The following is a 23,878-nucleotide window of genomic DNA, read 5'->3' as shown; positions in this document are numbered from 1 at the left end:
TCTAGGCCAAATAGCTAATGATAGTGGCTGAGCTGCCTTCAGACTTAGGTCTTTTAACTCTATATCCAGTACTTCTGCTACTTCATGACAACTAGTTCAAACCAGTACTGGTCCTGGTAGAGATTACTACGATTGTCTAAAAACATGCAGATCTGAGTTTTTAATCAGTGTAGAAATAATAACTGAAGGTTATTGTTTTTTTAAATTTTTATTTCATGTTGGAGTATAACTGATTAACAATGTTGTATTAGTTTCAGGTGTACAGCAAAGTGATTCAGTTATACATAAATAACTGAAATTTAAAGCAGACATGGAATTACAAGGCAAGCTAATGGAACAGATGGGACAGAAATCAGATGTGTTAAACTCCAAAGAGGAAAGGCAGCTATGCTGCTATAAGCAAGAGTTGTTGACCTAGTAAGACTGAAAGACTTAGAAACTGACCGCCAAGGCACAGAAGCTGCTCAAAAATAAAAATAATATATAAGAAATAAAATACCAACCGTAAGAATTTTACTACAGAGATAGCAATGAAACCTGTTTAGAAGCTTCTGGTAAGTGAATGTGTGAAAGAGTAACAGAAGGATCCTTAAGTAACTGGAAAATACAGCAACTGTGATGGATCGTGCACATACAACGGACACTGAAGGAAGTGAAGAAAAATATTACCTGACATTTGTATTCTTCACTAAGCTGCTTAGAAGCTCCCATTGCACCTATGTCTGAAAAAATCCATTATAAGCAGAAGAATCTTCATTCTATTCAGTAAAAGTGGATATGAACAACTGCTCTATGACAAGTGCAGTGCTGGTATCCCTGCCCTTGAGGAGCTGTGAGTCGTAATAATTATAAAATAATGTGATTGATAACATAACTAACATCTATAAGAAGAACGACGGGACTCCAGAAAATCTTTTGGAAAAGTGGTGTATGGGATTTGGGGGTGCGGGGGAGAGTTGGAGTGGCTAACAGCCTCTAACCTCTTATTGGAGGACAAGACCTCCACACTGTGATGGATTTGATGCATGCTGAAAAGACACAATGTTAAAATCGATTTTAAAGCCACTTTTCTAAATACATTTCTGAAAATCATCAACGTCATTTCTAAATGATTATTTAGATATACATAATGGGCCAATATATTTGCCATTCAAATGAAAATTACCCAGAATACTGCACCTGGGAGGTACAATAGAAAAGAACTGCTTCCTTAAGCATTTAAAAAATACAGTTAAAAGAGAGGTACTAAGAGGACTTAACAACACTGAAAATCAAAAAAGCCCTGCTTTCAGTACAGAAATATAGCAGTGATATAACATACTAGCAGGACTTCCCTGGCGGCACAGTGGTTAAGAATCCGCCTGCCATTGCAGGGGACACAGCTTCGATCCCTGGTCCGGGAAGATGCCACATGCCACGGAGCAACTAAACCCATGAGCCACAACGACTGAGCCTGCGCTCTAGAGCCCGCGAGCCACAACTACTGAGCCCGCGTGCGGCAACTACTGAAGCCCGTGCGCCTAGAGCCCACGCTCCACAACACGAGAAGCCACTGCAATGAGAAGCCCACGCACCGCAACGAAGAGTAGCTCCCACTCACTGCAACAAGAGAAAGGCCGCATGCAGCAACGAAGACCCAACACAGCCAAAATAAAATTAATTAATTAAAAAAATAACGTACTAGCTATAAATCCTAAGCAATACCAATAAAACACTAACTGAGGAGCCTGGAGCCTAGGAGCCCTCTGCCATCTCCCTTGGCTTCACCTACTTAACAGGTCATGTGTTCAGCGTCCAGAGATTTACTACAAAAGTATTTTCTTACGGCTTCCATCAACGATGAGGGTTGTTTAGGAGCAGGTGCAGAAAAACTGGAAATGCCACAAGGAAGGTACACCAAGCAACTAGAAAAAAAAATTTAACCCACCCTACTGTTTATTCTTTTGTGTCTAACAAAATCAAACCCATTTCACAAAATGGAAGGGGAAGAAAAATACTGAGAATGGAACAAAATAAATCTTGCCACCATGCAATTTGGGGAGAGGAAAGTAAAAGGACAGCAAAGAAAGTAAGAATGAAGATGTCCTCTAACACACAAAGCTTGGGCAATGGTACAAGCCCAAAATTTTTCAACTGACTTACTCCAACTGAAAATTAATTTCACATTACCTTACATTTAGCAATGGAGGGAAAGACTGATTTAGGACCATAATGGCTAGGGGAAAAAAAAAAGCAAAAGCAAATTCCCAGGGTATTTCATTACTTGTTTTGCAGCCCAAGTTACTGTTTTTCAAGTAGTAAGCCTACTTTTGAACAGGGACATGGAAGGGAACACCACAGGAACTGAAGATGTACCTAAGTTCCCATGCTATTACGTACAAAAACAAATCATAGCAACAAGTAGGGTCAGAAGAGAGGACTGCTTAGTAACCACAGGACATCATTCCGCGTCCAAACCATACAGGGTTCAAGGTACCCAAGATAAGAGGGCTTACAAGGGATATGAATCTGGTAGTATCTAACAAACACAGGCCCAACAGAAGGGCAATAGTAACTGGTAGACTAAACTTTCACACTACAATAGAATAAAATAAAACAGGGTAATTCGTCCCACCTCCCCACCAAGAAAACTGACAGACAGTAGCTCTTTGTTACACTCACCACTTCCACCCCAAATACCCATCTTTTTTTATAGAGACAGCTCACTTTGGGGGTGCTTTATCTCAGCCCTAAGGATAGTTGCTGTTACAAATTAACTTATATCCTAATGATATATTATCATCTATCAATCATATTATTACATTATTTTATATCTATTGTATTACATCTGCTATTCCTATAGAGTTCTCTTTAACCTCTTACAATCCAATCCCTTATTAGATTCAATCTGCTGTTATAGTAAACAATTCTTTACGTTAAATTCCTTGTCTAAATTACTTATAGTCTCTTTGTCCTGCCATGGACCCAGATTGGTACAGATGAGCTGAAACAAAATGCTAATAGCCACTTATTTCACACAGGGCAGTCATTAATGCTTCATGTTTTCTATACGTTATCACTTTGTATTCTCACTAAAACTCTGTAATATATCTCTCAATATTAAGAAAACTAAGGCTCAGAAAATGATGCAATTTGTCTACAATAATGCAAATCCAGGTTGGTCTGATACTCAAGTCCCTGCTGGTTCCCTACTATAAGCATTTATTTTCTTCACAGAACCCTAGCAACACTTTTTAAAGAACTAAACATCTATGTACGGGAAAAGACATGAACAAAGCGGTCCTGGCTGCTATACTTAGAAAGGGCAGTTTGCTGGTTGGCCTTGACTGGTGCCTGGGAACTTAGATATCAGGAGGGTTCTATTCCCAGAACTGGTAAGAGTGGCTCACTGTGCCTAAACGGTGCAAACAATACGGTTTATGCCGAACACTGCTTTCCTCCTGGGAGTCTAGAATTTGAGGCATGTGCTAGGCAGAGGGTTGCCTACGTGAACAACCCTTCCCAGCCGTGCCCCAAAAGAAAATTTTCAGCGCTAAGCCTGATGAGCTTCCCTGGTAGACAACACTGCCACCACTGGCTGAAGGAAGTAAGCACATCCTGTGTGACTCAACTGCAAGAGAACGCTAGGAAGCTGGAGCCTGATTTCTTCTGGACTTCACCCCATGCAATTTTCCCTTGGTGATTTTGCTTTGTATCCTTTCACTGTTATAAATCATAGCCATTGAGTATGTCTATACAATGAATTCTGTAAATCCTAGCAAATCACTGGAGCTGGGGTAGTCTCGGGGACGCCCCCAATACAGCTTATGACATGCCAAGTATTTTATTGAATGCAGAGGATACAAAGATGAATAGGCCTTTGCCCTCAAGGAATTTTTACAGTCTATTTAAATTCCCTTCTTTCACTTCTCTGATCTTCACTTCTTAGTCTGTTTGCCACTTAAAAATAGATTAGATACTCTCCCTAAGCTAAATGTTCATTCTTGGCGCTGAAATGATGCTAAATATTTAATAAGTCTACCAAGCAAAATCTGAGATACAAAGCTCTAATAAACTCGAAGGCCACACATATCTTCTCTTTACTTTCCCCATCATATGTGTTCCTCATTAAAAATAAATTGACCAACCTCTTGTACACTGCTGGTAGGAATATAAAGTGGTGCAGCTACTAAAGAAAATAGTTTGGCGGTTCCACAAAAAGTTAAATATCGAACTACCGCACGGCCCAGCAATTCCACTGCTAGGTATATTCCCCAAGGAATTAAAAACAAGTACTCATATAAGTACTTGTACACACTATGCAAAATAGCTGAGATGTGGAAATAACACCCATGTCCATCAATGAATGAATGAATAAATAATTGTATACACATACAAAGGAACATTATTCAACTTTAAAAAGGAACAAAGTGCTGATACACGCTACAACATGATTGGACCTTGAAAACATGATGGTACATGAAAAAAGCCAGACACAAAAGGTCTCATATTGTAGAATTCCATTTATATGAAATACCAAGAATAGGTAAATTCATAGAGGCAGAAAGCGGATGGAAGGAAAGGGAAATGGAGGGTGACTGCCTAATAGGTATGGGGTGAGGAAAATGTTTGGAACTAGATAGGGTGGTGCCTGCACAATACTGTGAATGTACTAATACACCAAACTGTTCACTTCTAAAAGACGAATAATATGTTGTGTGAATTTCATCTCAATAAAAACATTTTTTGAAAAGCAACGCAGTATACAATATGGTGATAATGATGTTATTTGAATGGGTTCTTGTAGCTTGAAATAAAATCATCAGTGACTACCACAGATACGGATTCAAAAAAGTGCCACAGGGCTTCCCTGGTGGCGCAGTGGTTGAGAGTCCGCCTGCCGATGCAGGGGACACGGGTTCGTGCCCCGGTGTGGGAGGATCCCACGTGCCGCGGAGCGGCTGGGCCCGTGGGCCATGGCCGCTGAGCCTGCGCGTCCGGAGCCTGTTGCTCCGCAACGGGAGAGGCCACAACGGTGAGAGGCCCGCGTACCGCAAAAAAAAAAAAAAAAAAAAAAAAAAAAAAAAAGTGCCACATCTCAGTATATACCCTGGAAAACGATTTGAAGACTCAGTGGTTCTAAGCAATGATACAGATACTGATGCCGTAGAGTATGTATAAATTTTCTTCCCAAAACCATAGAAAATAAAATGTTTCTAAATTATTATGTAAGACTTTGAATAGGCATGTATGCATAAATAAAATCAGTATTTTAAAGACATTTGCCTATTTCATCAACATCCCTAAAAATTTATATATTTAGGTTGGCTTGTCCTTTCAATGGAAAACAACTTAAAGCCTTATATACAGAGTTTCCTCATATTCATGCATTTACAGCACATACACATAACTTTTTTCCCCTTAAGTCTAAAAGGATATTTCCCAAAATGTTTAGTGATTATGTCTTGGTGTTGAGTTTGGGTTTATAGAGTGACATACATTTTTTTTTCTTTTGCCTATCTGTATTTTCTAATTTTTCAACAACGAATACATATTGTTTTCACTTAACCATCAAAAATTAGGAATAATAACAGTACCTTCTCAAGGATGCTGTGAAGATTAAATGAGATAATACACATAAAGCCCTTAAAACTATATTCAGGATATTATAAGTATGCAATAAATATGAGGTAATAGGGGTAATATTATGTTTCTGTTTTTGTAAATATTTTTCAGGACACATATCTTTCATTACCTCTGGCAAAAGCATTCACCTTAATCCAGGCCTGGGTCATCTGAGTCAAGCCTAAATAACTGAATAATAGCTTCTTAGCTGGTCCAGCAGTCTCCATCCACCTCTTCCCAATTTTCTTACCAGGCCAGGGTAATTCATCAAACACCACTCATATCACTCCCATGCTAATGGCCCTCCATTGCTTACATGATCAAGTTCCAAACACTCTAAATCTGGCCTCACCTGGCCATTCCCTTTTTCTCCCCATTTATTTATTCCTTCAACAAATATTTACTGAAGGACATTCATGTGTCTGGCACAATGGCAGAAATAGAAAGACAAATAAGTTACTGATTCTTTTCTTAAGGAACTCATAGTCTAGTAAGAGAGACAGGCATGTAAATAAGCACAACATGAATCATGCAATAAAATGTAAATATAAGGTCCAGAGGGAACAAGTGTACAAAGTTGATAATGCAGTGAGAAAGGCATGAAGAAATTACAAACACGGGAAGTCATGGGAGGCAAGATCTGGATGGGGTTTGAAGGATGACTGCAAATAGCTAATTTCCAGATCTAAACTTTACTCAATTTACTTCGCACCTTAGGGTGTTCTCCCACATCAACTCAACTTTAGTAAAATCTAGCAAAGTGCTACCTGCCTTCACAATGCAATTCTTGTAACTCTGGCTCAGTGTATTTTCAAACTGAGTCAAGACCCATTCACGACTGATTTAATTTAAGAGATCTCAACCATTATTAAAAAATAAAAAAATGAGAGCAGCAGCTCTCAAACTTTCGGGTCTTAGAATCCCTTTACCCGCTTAAAAATTACTAGAGATCCCAAAGAACTTTTGTTTATGGGAGTTAATAAGGATTAGTATTTGCCTATTAGAAACTGAAACTGCGTAATTTTTTAAATATTTGTTAATTCACTTTAAAATACCAATAATAAACCATTATGCTAACATAAAACATTTTATGAAAATTAACTATATTTTATAAAACAAAAAATTTAGTGAGAACAGTGCCATTGTCTTACATTTTGTTTCTGCAAATATCTTTCACATCCCACTTAACAGAAGATGGCTAAGATATCTGCTTCTGCCTTCAATCTGTTGTGATATGTTATTTTGGTGAAGGTATATGAAGAAAATCTGGCCTTCCACAGATATGTATTTGGAAAAAGTAGGAGTACTTTAATAGTCTTTTCACATATCTATGGATATTCTTCCTTAATATTACACCAAAACTTGAAAAGTAACAGTTCCTTAAAAGTTAGTTGCAGTGTGACATCTGAAACCATATCAATGAATTTTTTTCATAAGACCCATTGGCCTGTCCTGCATTTTGAATGAATTTTCACCTATCATGATTACGTAACATCTTGCATTGTTTGTTTATAAAATACTGGTTCACTAAGTTATAAAGATCTTCTCAATATTGACACATTTCATTATACAATATCAATGAAACTGACTTTTTTCGCCCCTCCTTTAAGTACAAGGGTGTGGTGGTAAAAAAAATAATGACTACCAGTAGTTTGGTGCTGGTGCCTTGATTCACTCTAGGACGACCCATCATTGCTTACACAACACCAGTGCAAATGTCAACATAGTAGGAAAGGCAAAAAGCATCTTAATGTTATGAAAAGAGTTTTGACCTTGAAGACCCCCCTACAAGGTTCTTGGGTACCTTTGTAGGCAGGGGAAGTGAGGTCCATAGACCACACTTTAAGAATCACTATACTGGGGGCTTCCCTGGTGGCTCAGTGGTTGAGAGTCTGCCTGCCGATGCAGGGGACACGGGTTCGTGCCCCGGTCCGGGAAGATCCCACATGCCGCGGAGCGCCTGGGCCCGTGAGCCATGGCCGCTGACCCTGTGCATCCGGAGCCTGTTCTCCACAACGGGAGAGGCCACAACAGTGAGAGGCCCGCGTACCGCAAAAAAAAAAAAAAAAAAAAAAAAAAAAGAAATACCGTAAGAATCACTATACTGGACTACAAAAGAATTTTTAAACAGAAAGAATCAAGTACCTCACATTTAGTAAGGGTAAAAATTATTCCATGAAACGTGTTTTGGTCACATACATACAGATAAACATCTAACTATACACTAGGCTGTCACGTAAAATGGATCTCTTATCATGGGTCATAGTCAAAATCCCATGGTCAAACAACCCTTGTATTGTGATATTCAGTTGAAACTGCTGTTTCACTGAACTGCAGACTTTAAAAAAAAAAAAAACGATACCTCTTTATTAGCCTCAGAGTATAAAGGAAATATATCCCAAAAGGATAATTCTGCAACATTCCAAAAATCCCTCTGAGATAGGCTAACATGTTAACCCTTTAGCCATAAAGGTCAATGCAGACAAAATAAATTTTACTTTAACTGGCATATATTTGCTATTTCAATTTAGCTTTTAAAACAGTCTCATCACTCACATTGCTATTCAACATGATTTCAAACGAGCTCTGTTGCTATTAGCTGAGTGACTGAAGGCAAGTTACTCAACCTCTCTGATCTATTATTCCTATACCTTGCAGAGATGTTAAGATTACGCATAATATATACAAAGCACCTAGGAGTGTACCCACCTTATAGAGGAAAGCTATTATTATAACAATTTTTATTATACGCTTTGAGTTCACAATCCTGCCTTATCCCTCAGTCCCCTAAGATTTATACGGCTGAGTGACAATGGGCCTTTCTATCTCCTACTCCTGCTGTTGCTTCCAATGCCCTACTTGCTACGATTGCCAATCCTCTGACCTAAACTCTCTGCCATCTACTTCTGGTGTCCCCAGAGCAAGTCCCTGAACTTCCCCTTATCATATTAATTCCCTGGTCAGAAAAAAGATAATGCTCATTACAATTCAAGGATCTTCTGATGTCAAGGATCTTCCATGTTAATTCTTACTTGCAACTAGTCTAAAAGACTTTAAATGAAATCATATGAATTCATGGTGGTTATTTTTTTTTAAACAGCAATTTTTTAAAAATACAAATTAATTTTCTAAAACATATGGTCAACTTACTAAGAATTCATGAAAGGGCTGCCTCTATCAGATCTCATCACACCTAATTCCTATACCAGCTCCACTATTCAACTCCTATAGTTCTTCCAGCCCTCTTAGATAGTCTCCATTAAGTAAAAGGCACTTAACAGAAAAAAGTGGCAAAGAAGACTATACGTACGGTTTTCTGTAGTACAATGATATGCTCGAGATAGCTGAAAGAAGGGCAAGAGGCAAGGAAACTACCCAGAGAGAATGGTGTTGGGTCTCGACTGGTGGCCCTTTCTGAGGGAACAGAACTACCACACAGATCATCACTGAAAGGGGGAAGGGGGCGGGAGAGGGGGGAGGCACTAATGTGTGCAGACACTGCAATGTGCTAGATACTTCATGCACATTATTGCATGGTCTGGGTATTATTTCCGTTATCAGCTGAGGACACTGAGACTCAGAGAAGCTGAATGACTAGATCAAGGTCAAACAACCAGTAAGTGGTAGAGGCAGGCACCATTATAACTCTCTTCTTCCCGTTAAACGGTGCACAGTGACCCAGTCCAGAAAGGCACTTATCCCTACAGGCTAAGCAGCAGGGAAGGGAAGTGCAGGCTCCTCTACACACTGGCTTAGCCTGACTGCTTCTCTTCTACCAATGGGAATAACTGAGAAATAATCCATCCTTAGCCTGTAGTTATCACCCAGTTACTCCCACTGGTAGAAGAGAAGCAGTGTTCCTTGAACTTTAACGTGCATACAGGTCACTGCGGGGTATCTTGTTAAAAATGCAGATTCTGATTCATTGGGTCTGGGGTAGCACCTGAGATTCTGCATTTCTAATAAGATTTCAGGAAACGATGACACTTCTAGTGCTTGGGCCATACTTAAAACGGATTACACACAGCGGTTCCCAAACCTGGCTGTTCATCGTAATCATCTGGGAATCACTTAAAAATTATAGATTCCTAGGCCCCTCCCTCCTGGACATTCAGGGTGTCTGAAACCTTCTACCTCATAATTCTGTGATTCAAAGAAATGTATAATTAATTATTAATGACAATAGCCAAAGGAAACACTGACTGAGAACATACCAAATGTCTACGTGTTTTCTGTATTAGTTTACTTTCCCTCAGCACCACACTGTAAGGTTGGTACTTACAGCACTATCATCCCCATTTTAGACACGAGGAAACCAATGCACCAAGAGACTGCTACTTGTCCAAGGTCAGTCACTGAGCAGCAGAACAGGGGTGCACACTTGAATCAATCTGGTTCCTCAGTCTGTGCCCTCAGACACATCACAAAATGCTGCTTCGATCACCCAATGGTAATGTCACTGATTTTAACAAACACAGTTGAACAAATAAGTCCACATGGGTCACCTCAGAAGACTGTGCCCTGAGAAGGCTATGCTCTTATTCCTCAGATGCTGCCATCATTCATGCAGCCACTGCTAAACTACATAATCTAGGAGCTCTTGATCTGAAAATGAAAATGCCTTCAGAACCTAAACCTATGACTTTAAATATCTTTAACTGGGACAAAAGCTCATCATTTGAACACAGATTTGATTTTTTTGACAACCCCAAACCAGGAAAAGCCAATTCAAAGAAATCCAGTGTCTGATCAAGCTAGGTGTTCTTTTTAAATAAAAAATGTGATGTTAGATATTACAAATGTTGTCCTCATCACTCGTCTCTGAAGCTGACTCCAAAGGAGAGTTCTTTATGTTTTGCGCAGTGGCTGTATCACCAGAGTCAAAGTGACTATTTTGAAGGACAATACTCATCTGGATGCACAGACTCTGTTATATTTGTTTTTAAAAATATCAGCCCCTCACTCATTCCAAAAGAAACACATTTGCCCTTCACTATCTGTACGGACACGCACGCATATGTTCAGAACAACTGTCCTGAGGCATGCAGTTCTCCTTTCTGCTGCAAAAGCAATGGCTTTGATTTCCTTCCAGATTTTTTTAAAAATAAAAAGTGTGCTTTATTTATACACACCCATCCGTAGAAAAATAAATATAATAATCAGGCATTAATAAAGCATGTAACTGCATGCAGCACCGTAAAAGGCATCCTACAAAGGCAACTATATATCCAAAATAGGTGCACAAATACCCTCACGTACAGAGGATAAAGGCACACACAAATACTACAGGGAATATAACTCTAGAAAGGTATTGTATTCCTACATCTAGATTAGCTCCTTTGTTAAATGAATATATCCTTTTCAACAAAGAAAATATTCTGCAAATTCAGAATGATTTACAGGTTTTTAAAAAGCAGGCATTAACGCAGATCAGCACGATTCCACACAACCAACCTCTGTGCTTGAACTGGACTCCCCACACCTTACTGAAGCCACAATTCCCCTGCACAAACTCCCATCCACCACCCCCCACGCACACCCAACTCCCCACCAACCTCACAGGGGTTCCTGGGCTGGTCCATGGAATCTGATGACATCACTCTCTCTTCCTTCCTGGAATTCTAAACCCTGCTGCTCTCCCCTTGCACACAGCTACCATCTCTATGGCAACCTCACCTCCTCCTGCTTCCCTATTGGCTTCATGGAGCAGGATACACAAAAAGGTTTTCCGTTCTCCCCTTACCACCCGCCCCCAAAAAATGATGCTTTCAACAGGAACCTGAGCTAAATTTAGCTACTTGGGATTCAGAGTCCTATGACTAAGAAGACAGAGAAACGTCCTCCCTCCTACATTCCACCCTTCTCTCAACCCCACCCCAAAGTGGCTGCTTCACCTCTTTCTCTCTGGCCCCCAACCCAAAGCAGTATCTGCTGAGCATTCAAAACATCTGACTGTTCCACATATAAGGCTGGCACACAGAAAACTCTCACACCCTCCTCTCCTCCCAAGAAAAAAAAAAAAAAAGAACAAAAATAGAAGTACGCACTGGTCAAAAAACCAGTTAGGACATGTTATGGGCTGAGCATCGGTATTCTGCTGTTTCTTTCCATCCCAAGCCAAGGATTGGAAACTCCATGCCTAAAGGCAGAATTCCTAAGTCTCCAACCACTCAGAAGACCGGATTCCCTCGCTATTTGCTTGATATTATTTCCTCCAGCAGAGGAAAAAAAGGAGGAGGAAAAGGGGAGAGAAGTGAAGTTGAAAGACTGCACACTTCAGTGACCAAACATGCTAAGCCTAGAACCACAAATCCTGGGTCGAATTTTCCATCCCAGAGCCTGACCTGCTATGTAAACTAGAGCAAGTTCTGACATCCCTTATCTCAAAAGCAGCTCCCACACAGGGATGTTATAAGAATTACTGACAAAATTAATGTAAAGTAGTTTAAGTCCCTGGGCCAAAGGGACTGAATATAGAGTAAGTTGACATCATTAGTAGTGAAATTCCTGTGGATATAAACAGAAATCAATAATCCACAGAGGAAGAACATGAACTTCTAGAAAATTATCCCTCCATACTCATTAGATACGGCACAATGTATGCATACTTTCTTGAACCACAGATCGTTCCCCCACAGGTGTCTACTTCTAGTAAAATTCAGCTAATCTTTGACTAGTTCTCAATTTTGGAGCTGGCCCTATCTTTTCTTTGCTTAGCCCTAACTCTAATTTTGAAACTGCTACTCATTCTCCCTAAATGACTCAATATGGACCAGGGTTTCATTTTCCAGCTTGGCTGCCCATTTCTAGGGAAATGATTTTTTGTCAGAGCCATATTTGATAGCTGAACACTGAGTCAACCCAGTGGCTAGTCATATATGACTCTAAAGGACAAAGCATCAATTGTAACCAAGTAGGAAAGGCTCTAAGCAGGTCAGAGCCTTACAGTATGAAAGGGGGTGGATTAAAATAAGACACACCCAGGAAAACTGTATTTTGGGTTTGCAGGGCAGAGACTCAGCTCCAGGGCACCAACTCTCCAGTGAAAAAATAGACATGGAAGGAAAATAATTTCGTACGATAAATAGTCGTTTGCCCCAAACAGAATTTAAACAATCTGGAACATTCAGCAGAGTCAAAATGCCCCACCAGTTAACATACAGGCATCCAGACTAAGCTTCAGAACTGCTATAGAATGCAGCAAAGGATGCGGTATTTGCTAATAAACAACGGAAACTCACATGGGGGGCGGGGCAGTCAGGGGGAGGAGGAACACAGCATGACTAGCCCATCTCTGAGGTTTGTACCTCCTCATTTCACTCCACGTGGACTCATAACAAGCCACTCCCTGTGTGAAACCTTTACTGTGGACACCACTAATCAGACGGTTCCACAGGCTAACTATGATGAACACTCTTCTAAAAGTTCTCCTCAATATTCTTAAACAAAGAGAAGGTCAGTCACCTTATTCCACAATGGGAAGACTGAAGCACAGTTTCCAAGATTGCCCATCCAATCAGTTATGGAGCTTGACTTACATTAGTTATCATTATGACATCTATCAAGAATGGTCTGGACTAAGTGGACTACTGCAAATAAAGCTCTATTTACCTACTCCTTTCATTCAAACACACATTAAGTGTACTTACTATGTGCCAGGGGTTTTATATGGGTTGTCATTAATTCTCAAAAATAAAACCAAAAAAAAAAAAAAAAAAAAAACCAAAAAACTGCAACTTGCATATATTCTTACCTCTCTTTGCAAACAGAGAAACAACAATTCCAGAGATGTCAATGTGACCACGGTTATATAATTTGTTATTTAATTTTTTTAAAACCTAAGATTCTAACCCAGATGTGTTTGGACTCCAAAGCCTGTGTTTTTTCTGCTTGGCCTCCCATTTACAGACAGTTGGGGTTGGAAAGAAACAGTCAGAAATCACTTTGTATCTGTGATTTCTTATGTCATCAATAAAATACAGGTTGCGGGACTTCCCTGGTGGTACAGTGGTCAAGAATCCGCCTTCCAGTGCAGGGGATGTGGGTGCGATCCCTGGTCGGGGAACTAAGATCCCACGTGCCCCAGGGCTACTAAGCCCATGTGCAGCAACTACTGAGCCCATGTGCTCTGGAGCCTGCATGCCACAACTAGAGAACCCAGCCCGCATGCCACAATGAAGAGCCCGTGCAGCCAAAAGAAATTAAAAAATAAATAAAATAAAATACAGATTGCTTGACATCAAGGTCAAAGTCATACTTTTTAGGTATACTAACAGTTTTAAATGCTGAGCAGGCACTCAATACTTACTAATTTATTATCCTAATCCTATTAGTCTAAACTTCTGGACAAATGGCAATGATTCTACTCAGATCTTTTAAAATTAAAATTGGCTTGAGAAGTTACATGCTGAAGTGAAATGATAAAACTTCAGATAACATATTCTGGAATTAAATTTTATAATATTTGAGATGAACAAAATTATCACTGTCAAAACGCCTACACTGTCCCAGTCATAAGGTCCTAATGCCTACACAGTCTCATCTGCTGATTTTAATCCATAAACCCTGTGCAGTCAAGATCTGTACATTAGATTATTTATGATCTCACATTCTGCACACAGAATGAGAGCATTTCAAAGTATTTCTCCAGAGATTCCACTAATATTAAATCAGCTATTAGAGGACCATGCTAAAGAGGCCAAGGGCTCATGTCTGATACCCATGTAAACCAGTTAGCATCCCTCTTGCCTACTGCCACAATACGCCCCCTGCTGTAAATACATTCCTGGGTTTACTGAGAAATTAACACAAAGTATCACTTCTGAAAAAAGTTAAAATATATCTACTAATATCAACTATTATCACTGACTTTTAATCCGTAGAAAATAGCTATTGTTTTTCAGAAAATATGCCAAATCATTCATACTTTCTTTCAATATTTATTGAACACGTACCACATGCCAGCTGGTGAGTCTCAAAAGGCGAGCACTGGAGGACAAATAAACACAGTTATGTGTAGTATGTGATATGGCAGAGTATACAGGTAGAGTGAGAAGACACAAGAGGAATGGCTACCTCTCAAAGGTATCGTGGAGAATGAGCTCCAGGAGCTTACTGAGGTAAATGAGGCAGGTAAGGGCCTTCCAGGGAGAGAGAACGAAGATTTACGAAGGTATGGTCAGAAAACAACATGGCAATCTTAAGATGACTTTCAAGAATTTTACTAAGGCCAGACTGAGAATTGAGAGATATGACCAGTTGAGAGAAGTCAAGGCCACATGATTTTCTACCTCATCCAGGTTAGGTTTTCCTAAACCGCCTTGCTTTGAGTTAGATTTCCATAGAGTAAGGGGGGAAATTTTTTTAATATCATGTGAAGAGTTCCTCTCTTTATAGTTTCCATGATAAGAATAAAGGTCAATAAAAAGCCTCTCCACAACAAAAGAAACTACCAACAAAATGAAAAGTCAACCTACTGCATGGGAGAAGATATTTGCAAATCATATATCTGATAAGGGGTTAATATCCAAAATACATAAAGAACCCATACAACTCAATAACAAAACAACAAACAATCTGATTATAAAATGAGCAGGGGATCTGAATAGACATTTTCCAAAGAAGACCTGCAGATGGCCAACAAGTACGTGAAAAGGTGCTCAACATCACTAATCATCAGGGAAATGCAAGTCAAAACCACAATGAGATGCCACCTTACACCTGCTAGAATCGCTATTATCAAAAAGACAAGAAATAACAAGTGCTGGTGAGCATGTGGAGGAAAGGGACCCCTTGTGCACTGCTGGTGGGAATGTAAACTGGTGAAGTCACTATGGAAAACAGTATGGAGGTTCCTCAAAAACTAAAAATAGAGCTGCCATACGATCCAGCAATTCCACTTCGGGGTATTTATCTGAAGGAAACAAAAGCACTATACTAATTCGAGAAGATACCTGCATGCCCACGCTCACTGCAGCATTATTCACAACAGCCGGGACACGGGAAGAACCTAGGTAACCACTGATGGATGAGCAGATAAAGAAAATGTGGTATATATATACAATGGAATATTATTCGGCCATAAAAAGAAGGAAATCCTGCCATCTGCAACAACACAGACGGACCTTGAGGGCATTAGGCCAAGCGAAAAAGTCAGACAGAGAAAGATAAATACTGTAAGATCTCACTTATATGACGAATATTAAAAACAACAACAACAAACAAAGAAACAAACAAAAAAAAACCCAAACCCTAACAGAGAACAGATTGGTGGTGGCCAGAGGTAGGGATTGGGGTGGGGTAATGGGTGAAGGTGGTCAAAAGGTACAAACTTCCAGTTATAAAATAAATAAGACATGGGGGTGTAATGGACAGCATGGTGACTACAGTTAATAATACTGTACCATATATTTGAAAGTTGCTAAGAGAGTAGATCTTAAAAATTCTTACCACAAGAAAAAAACTCTGTAACTGTGTGTGGTGATGGATGTTAACTAGACATATTATGGTGACCATCTGCAATATATACATATATTGAATCATGCTGTACACCTAAAACTAATGTAATGTTGTATTTCAATTATATCTTAATTTTATAAAAAGAATAAAGGTCAAAAGGAGGTGCATTCTTCTGAAAATGAAGCCTTTAGTGATGGAGAACATTTAATGAAGAGGTTCTTCTATCTGCAGAGCAAACCCCAAATTTGCTGCCCAGTGAGGCAGAGTGAAAGTTTCCTTATTCTTCTCAGAGAGCTAGTTTAAAAAGTGATCAGTGGAGTTTTTTTTTATCACTTTTCTTTTCCAGTGGCTGTCTGAAAGTCTTAGTGTGTTGAATACTTGACAAGCAAATTTACATTAATAAGAGAAGCATCTTCATGCCCATACAACATCTCTAATATATAAACACATAAATGTATATGCACACCCACATCCTACCAGCTTTGACAGGCAAAGGATTAGTACATGCATCAGAGGAAAAGCTATCTATAGGCTTTTCACAGGACAAAAGGAAAATCTAATTTTTAAGCAAACTTTTTACAGAAGTGACTATACATACATAAATGGGAAAAAATCATAACTATACAACTCAATGAATTTCCACAAAGTGAACCCCCCATGTAAAGCAGCATCTAAGTAAAAAGAGAGAGAGAGAGAGAGAGAGAACATCATCAGCATACTGGAAGCCCATCTAGGGCGTTTGCAAAGTCACTCCTATCAGCTCACAGTAATGACTTTAACACCATAGATTCATTCTGCCTGTTTTTAAACTTCATATAACCGAAATCACACATTATATACTGTACTTTTGTGCTGGCTTCTTTCGTTCCACATTACATTTGTGAAACTGATTCATTTGTTGAATACAGCAATGGTTCATTCACTGTTATTATTGTAAAGTATTCCATTTTATAACTATAATTTATTGGAAAATATTCCAGTACTGTTGAAAGGCAACTGTGTTATTTCCAGCTTGGGGCTATTGCTAAAAATGCTGCTACGTACATTCCTGTGCATGTCTTTTGGTGCATATACGTACACATGTCTTTTGGTGCACATACGTACACATTTCTGTTGCATATAAGCAGGAGTAGAAGTGCTGGTTATAGGGTACACTTACGTTCAGCTTTGGTAGATACTGCCAACTGCAGATTTTCCAAAGTTGTACCAACTTACATCCCCACCAGCAGTGCATGAGGGCTCCTGAGGGGGGTTCCTGATGCTGAACAATCTCACTAACACCTGGTAGCGTCTGCCCTTTCCATTTCAGTCTTTCTGGAGTTAGTGTAGTAGTATCTCACTATGGTTATTTGTTTTACCCTGATGATTAATGATGTCGACCACTTCTCATCTTTTGTGAAGTACCTATTCAAATCTTTTGCTCATTTTTTTTTTTCTGGCTTGTTCAAAGATTAATTTACAGGACTTCTTTTATATACTGATTTGAAGGAGTTATTTATGTATTCTGGATCTCAGCCGGATACCTGTATTGCAAATATCTTCTCCTACTCTGTGGCATGCCTTTTTATTTTCTTAATGGTGCATTTTAATGAAAAGATAGCCCTAATGCTAATGTAGTCCATCTATCATTTTTTTCCTTTATAGTTATTATTTATGTCCTGGTTCAAGTAAAGAATACCTTGAAGATATTCTCATATGTTTTCCTCTAGAAACTTGAATAAAGTAGCATTTTTAATACATATTTAAAAATTCCCAGGCACACCATGTATGTGTCTATAAAATGCACAAGTGAAGTTTTCCTCCAAAAAACAGATCAACCAACTCAACCTGTGAGTTACACAAGATCACACTAAATTAACTGCACTGAGCACCTCTCATGTGCCCAGGACTGTGTTAGGTGCTACAAGAGATAAAAGCGATATATATATATATAAGAGGTGATCCCTGACCTAAATGAATATTAACCTTAGCTGACAGCATAACACTTAAATATTAATTGTGAGGATTTTGACCTCAGAGCTCAAAAATAACAATCCTCTATGACTCTCAGCTCTCCAAGCAAATTTCTACTTCAATAAGGAACAGCAGGACAAAGGCAATACTTTATTACTGGTACTGCTTCAACACACATATCTAAAAACCACATCATTTACCAGTTTTCAAAAGAGTAGACCAAAGACCTTAATAAGGTAACAGCTACAAATTCAGTATTTTATAGTTCAACTACCTAAAAGAAATAGCCGAATCCAGAAGTTATGCAATTTTTCCCAGAATAAAAAAATACCGGGCTTCCCTGGTGGCGCAGTGGTTGAGAGTCCACCTGCCGATGCAGGGGACACGGGTTCGTGCCCCAGTCTGGGAAGATCCCACATGCCGCGGAGCGGCTGGGCCCGTGAGCCGTGGCCACTGAGCCTGCGCGTCCGGAGCCTGAGCTCCGCAACGGGAGAGGCCACAGCGGTGAGAGGCCCGCGTACCGCAAAAAAAAAAAAAAAAAAAAAAAAAAAATCTCATTCTAGGTACAGAAGAATGTGGCAGAGAAGGGGAAAATATCAATATATATATGCATACACAAACACTCTTACACACCCACACAGCCCTACATTTTTTTCCTATATGTTTTCTAATTTTCTTGCCCATAATTACTTAACCTTTGCTTCCTGGTCTTGGGGAGAAAAGTTACTTAAAAACAAACAAACAAAATGCCAAGCTTAAGAAAGAGTCCCAGTGAGTTAGGGAGCTAATATATATGTGACCCCCTTTATAAAGATAAATCTAGGGAAGGTCATTTCCAAGATGAGAAGCTGAAGTGGTAAAAGGAAAGACTAGCCATTAAACCAATTTAGATGAGCAGAGAGTTTTTAAACCAGAGTCATCGAGTTTTCCTTATTCTATTTTGTAACAAGCATTAAAATAGAATTGTGCTACTCTTCTAAACATGTAGAACAGGAGGGAAAAGAATAAGTCTGCTAATTTTAGAGGTCAGGGTGGACCAGATGCTTCAGACCCTGGGATTCTAGGCCTTAAACACATTTTCTGAAATGATGCAAGAATCTATTAGTAGAGCTTAAGTGATGACCTCAAGCTAAGGTAGTTTACTGATTTGTTACAAGAAGAGAAGAAGCCTAAGGGATTAAAACTCTTTCATCTAGAAAATTTTCCAAGTCTCTATTCTGACCCAAAATAATAGGCAAAGGGTTGGCCAACTAAGAATTAAGCTTTTCAACAGGAACCATAATTTCCCATGATATTCATTCAACGAACTTTTATGATATGTACACCTACTAGTCTAGGTACCACGTATACAGTATGAAAAACAGACACAGTCCCTGCCTTCATGAAGTATAGTCAAATTGGGGAAAAATATTTTACCAAGTAAATAAGCAAATATTTAGATGCAAATCACAATAAATGTTAAAAAAATTGGGATAAATGTACTTTAGGTTAAAGAAGGCCTCTTTAGGAAGATGACATCTAAGCTAATAGGAAAACAATGAACGGAGTAATCCTAGTGATCCCAACCAAATATGTCTTGTCGATTCAACCCTATCAATTCCAACTCACTTCTTCCAAGGTCTACAATGTCTCCACCCCCAATCTATCCCTACATTCTGAGCACTGTCTCTGCTCAAGCACATCAGCAAGGTTTCATGGTATGGCCTGCCTGAACTAGGGACTGCAACTGGGTACTTCTCGTGCTAGAGCACTTCTAGTATTTGACAAGTGCATACACCAAAGACAGCAGAGAGCCAACAAGGTGAGCAGAGGGCTCAAGGGCCCCTCATCCAATCTTCTTCCACTCTGCTTCAGAAGACAAGGAAAGGTGTCTATCCGCCTCTAAATCAGAACCTCTGCTTTCCTGCCATTTCAGAAGCAGCTTTTGTACAACTGCATGTGAATCTACAATTTCCCCCAAAAAAATTCCAATTAAAAATAAAAAGCAGCTTTTTAAGACTCAAGGCCTTGGAGAACTTTATTCCTACACAGAATTTTACATATTCAATCCTAATAAATTCACATTTATGCAATAACATGAATACAACAGCCAAACGGATCAGGATGAAACTCCAAGGACCCAGACGAACCCCTGGGCCCACAGAGTTTCTGCAATCATCAGCTAGATCCAGAAAACTGAGATTCAAACACCAAGCATACATCTGGACCAAATGGTCTAACAGGCATCAGCGCCAAAAGAGAAAATCAAATTTATACATAAAATATATCCTTGGTAGAGTGTGGAAGGCCCACGGGAACGATTCATAGTCCCTGCAGCTGAGCATCACCGCAAAATCCTCTTTTCATCTGTGCAGAGTGCCTGAGATGCACTGCAGTAGTTGAGAAGGTGGCCCAATTCAAGCCTCCATCAGAGCACAGAAGGTATGCTCCCCTGGCAACAATGCTCCATGGGATGTGAACACAAAACATCTTTCTATCTCTATTGGGCTTAAAGTCACTGTCAAACTCGCCCTGTGGCACACAGCCAGAAAGGGCCAGTGATACTCAGTCTATAATGTAAACAAACCACGTATTATTCTGAGCCCTTTTGGAAAGGATGCCGGACTGAAGAAATTAAAAAACAGAGTTGGCTTGGTTTCCCCTGTCTGCTTCACATTCTCATGTTCCCAATACCCACTTCCAGCAAATATCTCCCAGGTCCAGGAAAAAAAGCCTTTCAGCATCTGTCTTTAATTTGGCTGTTCACCCTCCTCCCTCCTCCTATTTCTCCCTTCCCCTCCTCCTCCTCCCCACTGCTCCCACCCCATAAGGAATATATATGTCCCCTGAAAACAAACAGGGAAGAGATTAGAGAGGAAAGGAGACTAGAATGGGGAGATAAACCAGGCAGGAGAAGAGGGCAGTTTCACAGAATGAGGCACAAAGACAGCCCAAGATGGCTGCTCTTGAGGCCCAGCAATGACGGCTGTTTCTGATTAGGTGAGTACAATTGCCTAGCTGCACAGGAAGTGCTCAGGGGGCCCTCATGGTCTGTCCCATCCCAAACACACTGAAAACCTTTGTACTGGAGCAGGCCCATCTGGAATCAGTTAGGACCAGGCTCCTAGCAGACCTTTCCTTTTTAAAAACGAAAAAAAACAACCCTCTCTAAAACCACTAGGCTGAGCTTTCCCGCCTGCAACTTTCTCATCCCTCCCCCCAGATCACTCTTCAGAGAACGTTTCTCCATCTCCCGTTCTGGGGTCACCACAAACAAAAGAGGAATATAAGAACATAAAGCACTTGGAGAGCTAGCATCCTCCCCCCCGGCCCAGACAACCCCAGAAAATTAAAGAATTCGTGAAACTAAAATCCCTTTTTACACAATCTTGGGATTTTTAAAAAAATGTTATTTTTAGGAATCTGAAGTGCCCTACTTTTTTCTTTAAGCATTTAAATGAAGCATATCCTTTATGCAACTTTTCTCTTTTTGTTCTGTCTTCTAAATCATGCAAAAAGCAGAAAAAGAGAAACTCTGAGACAGTTCTAGCATTCAAAAGGGAAAAAGGTGTTGCACTCACATTCCTAAGTTAAGTTGCCAATATTCGTTTTTGCCGGAAGTCAGGTTTTACTGATGCTTTCTATAAAAAACAGGCCTTATCTGGTAGTGCGGTAAATGCCTAGAACTAGGACTTGGCAGACCTGGAGAACAGTCTTGATGAACGATTAATTCACCACGTGGCTAGGAATAAACTGCTTAACCTTTCTGGGTCTCTATTTTGTCACTGGTAAAACGTGGGGGGGAGGAAGAGACCCTAAGGTTATTTCCAGCACTGTTACCCCCTCAAATTCCACACACCTAACAAAAATATGAGTACATACACAATTAGGAATTCCCAGCTTCACCTAGGAATCATACCTTTATGGCAAAAAAAAATTTTAATTGTCCCCAAAGACCATACAGAAAGGAGTTGGGTGTGTGGCGGGGGAGAAGGAGTGGAGTGTGCCCGCTGGTCTGAATCGTCTATAAACCTCATTCCCCGTCTTCTCGTTGCTTAGGGAGAGCATAACCAAAGGCAGAGGGGAGAAAGTTTTTTTTTTTTTGTTTTGTTTTGTTTTTTAATTTTATTTATTTATTTATGGCTGTGTTGGGTCTTCATTCCTGTGCGAGGGCTTTCTCTAGTTGCGGCAAGCGGAGACCACTCTTCATCGCGGTGCGCGGGCCTCTCACCATCGCGGCCTCTCCTGTTGTGGAGCACAGGCTCGAGACGCGCAGGCTCAGTAATTGTGGCTCACGGGCCTAGATGCTCCGCGGCATGTGGGATCTTCCCAGACTCAGGGCTCGAACCCATATCCCCTGCATTGGCAGGTAGATTCTCAACCACTGCGCCACCAGGGAAGCCCGGGGAGAAAGTTTAAGGCCAAGTACCAGGCGAGTCATTTGGGCTCAGGAACCTGATCAGAGAAGTCAGCATGAAGACCTGGAGAACTAAATTCACAAATAAACTACTGAATTAGCACTCTGTCCTTTGTGCTTACTTTAGAAGCTGCTTATTTATTTAATTGATCTCAACAAATATTTATTGAATCTACCAAGAAGGTCAGACTCTCTGAGAAATACAAAACAGGATCAGACACTGCCCTCTCCTCAGGAAATTTATAACCTACAGAAGAGACACAGAGATGTTCGGACGTAGTTTTATTCCCAGACTTGATGACACTGAGGTAAGGATAAAGTATTGTGACAGATCCCAAAATGCCGCTTCTTCCACATGCCTCATTCTCTGATCTCTTATCTTCCACCTTCTGTTCAAATGTTAAGAGAGTTCTAATGAATCTGAAAATTATCAAAATTATTTTGCCTTGAAATTTAAAAGCTGGCATTATAAACTGCCTATACTTATCACAGGTTCAATAAATGTTAAATAAGTAGCTTATCCCCATAGAGAGAAGGGCAGACCTACATAAACCACCTCCCAACCTACAGCTGTCACCAGCACAGGAGCACTGAAAACTATCTCAACAGTCATACCCATGGCAATCGGGAACCTATTCTTGACCCTAGCTTGGTTCTAGGGATTAAGAACCAGCAAAGCAAGTACAAGGTTTGCAATTAGAACTGTCACAGGTCCGCAGTCCTGCCCTCGGCCACAACCAGAATGGCAGGAGTTTACTGTAGACCACATGTAAGGGTTTTGGCAAGAGGTGCGTACCATGCGATATTGCCTGCCTTTATCTACATCAGTGTGATCGATGTTTCATCATAACTAAAATTGGTCAAATAAGGGTCTAAATTAGAGGGCCTGTTTTGCCATTTCATAAAAAGAATCCCATAAGACTGATACTTGTTTCCTTAACTTCATATCCTAGGTAACCTGAAGGATGTGGGCTCCTTTTCCTGGGCCACTAATTAGGGTATCCCATTCTGGGTAACCTCCCTAAAAACATACTCCCTTCAGTGAGTTAATCTCCCCGCTTCCCTAAACTGGCAAGGCTTCAAAGGCATTCAGAGAGAAGTAAGAATCTGTGACCTGGGGTTCCAGAAACAGGAGGGTCACATTTCCTCCTGGAACATGGAAAGTTGAACTGTAGGAGGCGCATCTGAGAGACTTGGCCCACTCCCTAAACACTAATACATTTCGAATTGGGTGCACAGAACTTGGCAGCTCAGCTGACTCCCCATCCAGCTCTGAACAAAACTGGACTGGTCAGGATTCTTCGTGGCAAACAGCAGTAGAGGGGGCCAATCAAAACTCTCAGCTCTGCCAAAAAACTGCAGCCTTTCCCTTAAAGGGAAAACACTTCAAGGTGAGTACTCATGTGCAGTCGTGAAGAGAGGAAAGGAGGTTTCAGATTTTCTGAATTCTTACCTTCTGTCAACTTT

General features: G+C 40.1%; 1 protein-coding gene across 17 annotated transcripts in view; it reads right to left on the bottom strand.

Annotated features, from left to right (window-relative positions):
- RBFOX2 (RNA binding fox-1 homolog 2) overlaps positions 1–23,878 on the bottom strand; it is a 260,315-nt gene that overhangs the window by 187,087 nt on the left and 49,350 nt on the right. For 3 of the 17 annotated variants that reach the window (XM_032644683.1, XM_032644682.1, XM_032644685.1), the window contains exon 1: positions 11,160–11,222. The exons of 12 other annotated variants lie outside the window; for them this stretch is intronic. In XM_032644683.1, coding sequence (XP_032500574.1) covers positions 11,160–11,201 — 42 coding nt within the window. In that variant the 5' untranslated portion in view covers positions 11,202–11,222. Of the gene's footprint in view, positions 1–11,159; positions 11,223–23,878 lie in introns of those variants that run through there. 2 more of the 17 variants (XM_032644684.1, XM_032644681.1) reach the window with 2 other exon arrangements.

Source organism: Phocoena sinus, chromosome 10 (assembly GCF_008692025.1).
Source record: "Phocoena sinus isolate mPhoSin1 chromosome 10, mPhoSin1.pri, whole genome shotgun sequence".
Classification (NCBI taxonomy): Eukaryota; Metazoa; Chordata; class Mammalia; order Artiodactyla; family Phocoenidae; genus Phocoena; species Phocoena sinus.
Note: the sequence above shows the minus strand (reverse complement) of the source record. Positions and strands in the feature narration are given on the sequence as shown.